The sequence below is a fragment of the Paramormyrops kingsleyae genome, unplaced genomic scaffold (assembly GCF_048594095.1).
Source record: "Paramormyrops kingsleyae isolate MSU_618 unplaced genomic scaffold, PKINGS_0.4 ups383, whole genome shotgun sequence".
In the NCBI taxonomy this organism is placed as follows: domain Eukaryota; kingdom Metazoa; phylum Chordata; class Actinopteri; order Osteoglossiformes; family Mormyridae; genus Paramormyrops; species Paramormyrops kingsleyae.
This window is the reverse complement of record NW_027326320.1, coordinates 1,943-11,309: the sequence shown is the minus strand read 5'-3', so window position 1 is coordinate 11,309 and position 9,367 is coordinate 1,943. Positions and strand designations below refer to the sequence as shown.

The following is a 9,367-nucleotide window of genomic DNA, read 5'->3' as shown; positions in this document are numbered from 1 at the left end:
CACACGAGAAAGGCTGTAAGACAGCTTGCCCAAATTGCTGAGTTTTCTAAAGCAAAACAAGGGAAAAGCCATCTCCTTCTAAACTGCTCACTTGCTACAGACAATGGATACAACATTGTGAAACACTGTTACTTATTTCAACTGTATTTGTTAAACAAGAAATCATAAAATATGCGATAATTTTTTTTGCCCAGCAGTGTGTTGGTTGTGTCGACTGCTGTCTGCACACAAAATTGCCCCTCAGGGACAATAAAGCCTAATATCTAATGAAATCTAATAAAAACATTCTGCAGCCTCTAGGGTTATGTTGTGACATAGAATGAACAAGGCAGCGTCATTTTAAATGTGACAGATTGTTCTCAAATTGTTGCCAAACATGTTGTTTCATTTTGTGTGAATGTTGTTTGAAGTGTGCATTTACCAGCACTGCCTCAGATAATGAGTTAATTCAGGGTCACACACAAGGGAAAGCTTATGCAATACACATGAGTGTTTTAAATTGTCTTGCCACAAATGGCAAACTAATGCACTAAAAATATATATTGTAGTGCCAGCGGGATTTGCATGTCCCAGCATGTCCCGCAGGTAACTGTAAATAGCACTGTGTACGTACTGATGTTCTAGTTAAAGAACATAAGAAATTTACAAACGAGAGGAGGCCATTTGGCCCATAAAGTTCATTTGGGGTTATAGTTGCATTCCCTACTATCTTGCATTTGCCCGTATTTTATGTGCCACCTGTATTATTCTTGCATGTCTTTAGCTGTGTATTAATCTCCCACCGTGTGTGTACCTTGATTGTCTGATGTGTCTAGCCTCCCCGACTTTCCCTGGTTATATTTGGGTTCGGTGCTTGTTGGGTGCCTGTTACAGTCCTGTTCAGAACTAGAATAAAGACCATGTTCTGTCCCAGCAAGCAAGTCTCCGCGTCCTTTGCTACGCTCACAAAATCTCGGTCCACCTGGCACTATAATATTTTGACATACTGTATATGGGGGGGGGCGATTTTCACTTTCCATTTCAATAGTTACCTTTCCACTTTATCAGAATGGCATGCAGCCCCCACACTCGCCAGAAGCCACCTACAGCTGGAAAGCACCTTCCAACCTGCAGAAGCACAACACAGAAGTTAAGTTAAAGGTATAAATTAAGAACATGATGTCTTAACCACTATTAATCTGTTAATTACTTGTGTATGCATAACCTATACCTAGAATATTGCAATCAACAATTATAATTATTGGTGTATTAAGCTAACTGTAGGTTATATACCTTCTAAGCCTGGACCGAGCAGTGACACATTACAAGTGTTTGGGAGAGTCTCCGAACCAGGAAAATGGCTGTTGAAGTGGATCTTCTCCTTCCCAAATACAGTCTGAGGATAAAGAAAAAGAGAAGAATTTGTACAAATAATGACTCGACAATCATAATGTTTACATAAACAAAAAATGACAAATTCAAAATGCATATTACAAAAAACAATGAATTTAGCATTCTGGGATCTGTGACAGCAGTACTGACCTGCAGCCGCTGCTCTAAGTACTTTTTAATATCACACAGGTGGGCCTCATACTCTGGAAGATGCAGGTTCACCAGCTCTGCTGCCTGGAAGACATAAGAGACTGAAACTTATGCTGATTTGCTCTAAATACACGTTTCTGAACCACTGGTCACAGCCTGACCACTGCCCCAGGGAAAAACAGTTCAGTTCAGCTAACCCATGAATGTTAATCTATTTAAGTGATTTTCTTTCAAATACACCACAGTTCAGTTTTAACAGGAGCAATCACTTTGGATGTTTTTTCCCTTAATAATGAACACCTTCATTTAAAAACTGCATTTTCTGTTTACTTGTGTCATCTTTGTCTAATATTTAAATTTGTTTGATGACCAGAAACATTTATGTGTGACATACAAAAAAATAAGAAATCAGGAAAGGGGCAAACACTTTTTCACACCACTGTATTTGGCTAAAGGCTTTATCAATATAAACACTTCTCATAATAGTTATTCATTACCTTTCCAAGACCAGCAATCATTGGAGTGTTCTCTGTCCTAGGAATAAAAAGTATAGCATTTAATTTAGCAAAATTTATTAAGTCATGCAATGACTGTACTAGAGCTGTCATGATTACTCAATTTTTTAAAAACAATGATAAAAATTTTCCTTCTTGATTAGTGGATGACGGTCCAAGTATCCCACGAGTGATTTGAGTACATCTGCCAACAACTTCAGTGGTCCAAGACGAACCCTTTGTGTGTTCCAGTTAACAAACGGGCCATATTTGGAGATGCATTCATGGATGAATTACGAATCATGCTAATACCCAGGGATGCATATAACTGTCAAGCATGTATGCAATTACCTTTAAAAGTGATACATGCTGCAATCGATTGTTACATCACTACAATTGTTTTTAAATTGAACAGTCAAGATGATGATGGAAGTGTAGACTTTCAGCTTTAATGCAAGGGGTTTAATAAAAAGATCATATGAGCTGTTTAAGAATTCCAACCATTTTCAGGGGCTCAAATGTAATCATAATCATAAATAAAATAATTTTTAATATTTGGTTGAAAATCCTTTGCAGTCACTTACAACCTGAAGTGTGGAACCCATGGACATCACCAAATACTGGGTCGCTTCCCTTAGTAACGCCTTGCCAGGCCGTTATTGCCCCTGTCTTAAGTTGATGCTTGTTCATTGATATTTCTGTCTTCAGTTTTGTCTTCAGCAAGTGAAATGAAGACTATGTATAAAAAAGTGAAGATAGAGGGGAATCATGTATAAAAATGTCAGTAAAGTGGCACATACAATATTTTTGTGAAACCCCTTGAATTACAGCTTCAATCATATCATAATTTATTATGGACCTAAGTGTATGTAGTATATGGGCTAATCTTCATTTGGACTGGGAAACCATGTCACAGAGGTTGCAGTGCTTAAAAAACCTACTTAAAATATAAGGCACAGCTCCAAGAGTCAGCATTCACACAGCTGGTGTATGATGAAATAACACATTTCCCTCATGACTTTTCTATTTTCATCATATTTCAAATTGCTATACAGTAAAACCTCAGACTGTGAGCATAATTTGTCCGGAAACGTGCTCGTAACCCAAAACACTCATATATCAAAGCGAATTTTCCTATTAGAAATAATGGAAACTCAGATGATTCGTTCCACAACCCAAAAATATTCATATAAAATGATTAATACAAAATATAAATTAACCTGCACTTTACCTTTGAAAAGAATCATGCATGGTGTGAGGGAGACGAGAGAGAGGAGACAAGGAGAGTTATTTTCACTATAACTAACGGAATCACTGGAATCTTTTTCTTTTTAAAATTGTACTTTAAACTGCTTCCTACGGCCAAGAGTCATCACAAAGGAAGAATGCCAAAGAAAGAGAAGGCAAGTCTGTACTAGCTCATTATATTTAATGAATTCATTGATAATTTTGTTTCTCGGGCAGCACACAATTTCTACACATCACTACTGTTATGCACTGTGAATCCTCATGGGGCAGCACGTGGCTCAGTGGGCTAAGCCTGTGTGCCTGTGATCAGAAGGTCACCAGTTTAGACCCAGCTTAGGCACGTCTGCGGGTCCTTGACCAAGGCCCTTAACCCTCTCAAGGCAGGCGTTGCTGATTTGCAACAGTTAAAAACTAACTACCTTATTACCCCACATACATATTTTATGAGTTTTTTTTACTCAGAAGTACCACTGCAGGACTTGGTTGTCCTGTCGTTACTAAAACTTAATTTGAGCCTGAAAGGGTTAACCCCCAGCTCCCTGGCACTGCAATAGATGGCTGCTCTTCACAGCCAGCTTACTCTTGCCTACAAAGAGCAAGATGGGGAAGGTATAAAGCAAATTTCCCCATGGGGATCAATAAAGTATCAATTATTATTACAGTATCATACAACAGCAATTAAAACAAAAAATTACATTTTAATCAGAATGTCACTAGTGTTACACCATATGTGAAACACCAATGATTAATGTTAATGCCATGAATGATCAGAACAATTAAAAAGCTAATTAATATAGAATTAAGATTTGTAAATATTTCTGTTGATTTTGCCATTTTGTAAAATCAAATACTAACATACATATCAAGGCGGTTTATTTCTGTGATTAATGAAACAGATTTTGAAAAATGTATTCACTTCAATTCTCACTTCAAATGGAGGATGATCCATATTTATGTGTAATTAATGTTGTTGATATTAATATTTTAATTCACATATAGCACACTGTTACCTCATAGGACAGGGTAAAAACGGTTATTTGCCACAGATTACCCAGGTCTAAAGTTCCTCTCTTGTCCACCTCCGAAGAACATTGGGAACAATGGAGTTATGCTTCCAGGCTTGTTTACATACAACGCACCAATTCTTGGGCCATAAAACTACAAAAAGGTATACAAGAATAGGGAATGAGGGATCATCAAAACACATGAAGAATAATGTATACATATTATATGACGGTTTTATAAGATCTCAGGAAACTGCTAACCTTGTGTCCCACTATGGTGAGGTAATCCACTCCAAGTTCTTGCACGTCTACCTTGACTTTACCAACTGCTTGTGCACCGTCAGAGTGCAAAAGAATTCTCGGACCAGACCTCTGCACGTTAAGGAGTTGTACTCTCTGACAGAGCTCTTTAATTCGCTGAAAAAAAATAAGATTTTAATTAATCAAATTACAAAGATAGTATGAACACCAGTAGTATGAATAACACAGATGTGTCTCTCTCACCCATATTGAGGTGGGGGAAAAAATCTAGTGTAAAAACCAGGGTGTGATTCATTTACGATTGTTGATTCCTTTACAATTATCAAGGGAATGTTTAAATGCACCTGAAATCTTTAATGTCTATGATTAGAGCTGCCACAATTGCTTGATTAAACCTGATTACTCTATTTTTTAAAAGCATTGATTAAAATTTGCCTTCTTGAATCAGAAATATGGGGATGGTGGTCCAAATAAAGAGAGAAAGCTTCAGCTGTGTGGGAGCACATCACTTTAAAAGTGAAGTAAATGTAGACATTCCAGAAGACTTTCAGGTTGACAAACTCAACCAAATTGTGAAGTTAGAACATAGATAAGCTATATTCCCTTTAATTTCTTAGAGTATCCTAGCCTGTCTTTGTCATTACTTTGCTTTTACTTAGTTGGCTTAATTTCCTTTCTGCTTTTCCATATCAAGATAAATTGCAGCTAAAATGAAGGCTAGCCTCATTGCTTAGCCACAAGATTGTGTAGGCATAGTATTGCGGTAGGCACTTTATAAGTTCTTACGTTCTTGGCGTGGGTTTATGCCAGATCATCTAGTTTCCTTCAATAGTGCAACTTAAGTGAACTGGAGTGCCTAAATTGACCATATGTGTGTGTGAGTGAGTGCGCATCATGCAATGGTCTGGCACCCAGTCCAGGGTAGGTTCCTCCCTCACGCTAATTGCAATATATAAAATAAATAAAAATTGGGGAAAATTTCACAAATATTACCATGGGAACTTAATTACACAGTATTAATGGAATACAAAAAAGTAGTATCTCAGAACATAAATTGTATTGTTATTATTAAACAGGGACAACAAGCCAGTTTGTACACTGCATCGCACAGAGCAAAAACAAACAGATAAAGGAAGTTCTGTCTGATTTGGGGGTGGGGTGCAGATTAGTAGAGTGACATTACATTGTTTTTTTTAATCTCTGGAAATTGAATGATTGATCTGTGGGCCACATTTAATAATGAATTATATACATGTTACCACGCAGTTCTTTGAAACCTCTTCTATATGATGAATGAGCAGAAGAAATCCCTCGTACACCACTACAGAAAATTGCTGATCATCCAATGCAATCACCTCCATTTTTTAGTAGTTGTGTCTTTAGCTCTGGTGCTGCTAATATTGATAAAGTTTAAATATCAGTCAAAATTGACACATTTTTAACAATTACTGGCCGAAACTGATATGTTAATCAATATATCATGCATCTGTATATCTAACATTGATTTTTATAATAAACAATTCATCATGATGCATCAATGCATCTTTACACCTCTAATAAAGACAATACAAGAAAGTAGTTCTAACAAAACCAGACTCTGAATTGTTTAAATTTCCTACAGTCCTTTCTGGTCCCAGTATGTTGATTTCTGGTGTTCTGTTGGTTGAACAACATCAACCTTATCTCATCAACATCTCTAAATCGTCTCAAAAAGTCAAATTAAGAATGAACACGGTTGCATACAATACTTACTAATAATCTTAAAGGTTAATTTCTCATAGTAAATTGAATATCAGCTGTTTAATTAGGATTGAGCAAGCATATTAAGTTAACCAATGCCTCTCCCTTGCCCTTTTACATCTTCCAACATTTTTATAGACCTTACCATGATGACCCCTGTCTCATTGTTGGCCAGCATGACTGAGATGAGGCAGGTGTTTGGACGCACGGCTGCCAGCACATCATTGACTTCCACTCGGCCTGTCACTTTAGAAACCTTCACAAAAGTAATATCTAAACACAGAAGAAGGAAGGAAAAACATTTAAATACTTCACTTGTAACTATAACAAGCATAAAACTGTAACCCATAACATGATGGTTATTCCACTAGTAATCATAATCATGTTTTTTCCTGATGCCACATTTAATGATGTTCTTAGTTCAACGTTAGTGCCTAAGTCCTTAGTTTGCCTAAGTTAGGGAGCCTGCATTGAATGGAGGGCCCAACAAGTGAAAGAAAAAAAATAAAGCGAGCAAACTATCAAAGATAAAAACAAATAACCAAGCAAACCCCAAGGATGCAGCATTGTATTTCCTGGACAACCCCATCACCCCCTCCCCCCATCTAATCCATACTCCTCCCACACCCCGAACTTCTACAATTTCTAGAATTGATGGATGAGTCAACCGGAAACATGAAAGCCAATAACTAAATTATAACTACGTTATATGAACATGGATTAATGATTAAAAGTAAACATTAACCGGCTAATTATTATATGTGCCTTCATAAATTCAATCTGAAGTGGACAGAGCATCATCTATCGTTCAGAAATGAACAGTTTTAGATCACTCAGAGCACGGCAGATTGATTTGGAGGCCACAGGCAAACTGAAGTTACCACACAGTAAAGATACTGCCAAAGAAAAAGTCCCGCACAGTCTTTATCCAGGACACCCACAATCCCATACACTCAGACTCCTCGCTCAGTCTCTCGAGAGCCCTAATCAGAGCCTCAATAGACTCTGCTAAGATCACCGCATTGTTGGCAAAGTCAAGATCAGTAAATCTATCTTCACCAACGGACGCCCCACAGCTGCTTGACCAAGAACAAACCCCTGGCGAACCCTAGAATCAGCTAGGAAGAACGCAGGGGTTCTCCCTCCACTCTGCACAGCACTCATAACACCAGTGTATAGGCTGGTCATGATATCCAGCAACTTCGGAGGGATCCTGCGAAGTCTCAGGATGTCCCACAGAGCAACTTGATCAACTGAGTCGAATACTTTACGAAAATCGACAAAGGCTACAAAGAACCTTAGCTGATATTTGCGCTTGCGCTTGATGAGAACCCTCAGTGGAAGGATACGGTCGATTGTAGACTTCTTATGCATAAAACCAGACTGCTCCAGCCGCTGACAGGCAAGCAAGTCATCATGGATCCCGTTAAGGATGACCCTAGCAAGGACTTCACCTGGCACTGAAAGCAGTGTTTTCCCCCTGTAGTTGCCGCAATCCAGGTGATCACCCTTCCCTACAAGTCCCGTTTTCAGTCAGTTGGGATGACGCCTGACTCCCAAATGGAAACAAAGATTGCCTGCAATGCCAGGAGGACAGCCTTACCACCAATCTGGAGAAGTTCACCCCAGATACCAAAGAACCATGTGGTCTTCCCTACCCCCAGCTGATTCACCACCTGTGCAATATCGGTGAGATTGGGTGGTTCACAGCTGATCGGAGGATCAGCTTCAAAAACCATAGACGTCCAACATCCTAGCTGGAGGGTCAGCCTTAACAGCTGCTCAATGTAGCTGGCCCAGCGGGTCACAACTGCAGTGTCATCTGTAAGGACCTTTCCATCACCCACCCTGACTGCAATTCTCTGAGGAACAGATTTAGATGAGTGTAATGCTTCGATTCCTCTGTAAGCAGGACGTGGGTCACTAGACCACAGCTGGTGTGTCACCTGCCCACCAATATTAATTTTGTTGACGAAAAATTTTCATCATAGTTATTGTCAACAACATTTATTTTCAAACTAAAATGAGACGATAACTAAATTAAAATGATTTTGCGAGGCCTAAGACTAGAGGTCGACCGATATATCGGCCGGCCGATATATCAGGCTGATATTTAGCATTTTTTAATGTATCGGCCTCGGCCGATATCCGAGTGCACTACGCCGATTTTCAGACAGGCACGTCTGCGGGCAGCCCAGTGTTATTGTTGCTGTGGAACACGTGACCCATGCTGCCTTGTGCAGGACCACAGCCAGAAGTTTTGGAAGAGTCCTGGGATAAAACGGTAAGGCTTAAATTCTGATCTTTCAATGACCTGTTTATTTAAGTAGTTTGCTATGAAATGTTGCTTTAAAAGAAAACGCGAATTACGCTATTGGGAACTGGGGTAATGATAATGAGCCTTCAACCAACTGTAGCTTACAGGTAACATTAATTAAGGATCATTGATTCTAATAGAGTTCGTTTTGTGCGCTTATTGGTGGGCTCACAGACGTTTTTTAATCGTTAAAAATCATTTTAATTGTTAACATTTTAATTATTACCATATCAGCCCGATGTTATCAATTATGTTTTTTTTCTTGTGTCGGAGAGTTTCACTCTGTGAGTGTGTGGGGCGGAGCAGGCAGCTCTCAAATACTGCAGCGTGTGTGAGAGTTGCGTTACTCTGCCCTGATCACAGACAGCGCCGTCCTCGGAGACACAGAGATGCTAAGAACAATGTATGGCGGAGAAAAGTGTTTGTTCGAAAGCGTGGTTACCATTTACTTGAGCTGATGCTAACAATGGTCCTTCTGTGCAACTTTTTTTCATTTGAGACCGGAGATTCAAACAATTTGTCAGACGTCTAGATAAAAAGTGCATGACTTTGCGCAGTTAGTTTCCTCATTAAACATGTCTATCCTTTATACGGACTTATACGTAGACAACGTCACAATCACTAGGGGCTTATGTTGTCCTTGCATACAAGGCTGTGCAATACGACAGTTATTTTATTTTATTTTCCGGGATTACTAGATTCTGATTGTGAATTTGGCTTTAAGCTATCTGTCTGCTAACAACAGAAACAACATGTTAGTGTACACTACTCATCATACCATG

At 38.9% G+C, this 9,367-nt stretch overlaps 1 protein-coding gene across 1 annotated transcript; it reads right to left on the bottom strand.

Moving 5' to 3' along the window:
• Positions 1-1,027: 1,027 nt before the first annotated feature.
• Positions 1,028-6,632, bottom strand: LOC111845818 (selenocysteine lyase-like). The gene is made up of 7 exons (XM_023815498.2): positions 6,414-6,632; positions 4,529-4,684; positions 4,315-4,421; positions 2,019-2,055; positions 1,522-1,605; positions 1,273-1,375; positions 1,028-1,107 (listed from the first exon to the last, which is right to left on the bottom strand). Exons 1-7 carry the CDS (start codon positions 6,615-6,617, stop codon positions 1,028-1,030), a joined length of 771 nt encoding a protein of 256 aa, XP_023671266.2. The 5' UTR covers positions 6,618-6,632.
• Between the last annotated feature and the right edge of the window lie 2,735 nt (positions 6,633-9,367).

Coding starts and splice junctions, on each gene's coding strand:
- LOC111845818 (XM_023815498.2), bottom strand. CDS start 6,617: ATGGGTTACAGTTTTATGCTTGTTATAGTTACAAGTGAAGTATTTAAA. Junction 2,056..4,314: donor GAGAGGAACTTTAGACCTGG/GTAATCTGTGGC, acceptor TTTTATTCCTAG/GACAGAGAACACTCCAATGA. Junction 1,606..2,018: donor TGATTGCTGGTCTTGGAAAG/GTAATGAATAAC, acceptor TATGTCTTCCAG/GCAGCAGAGCTGGTGAACCT.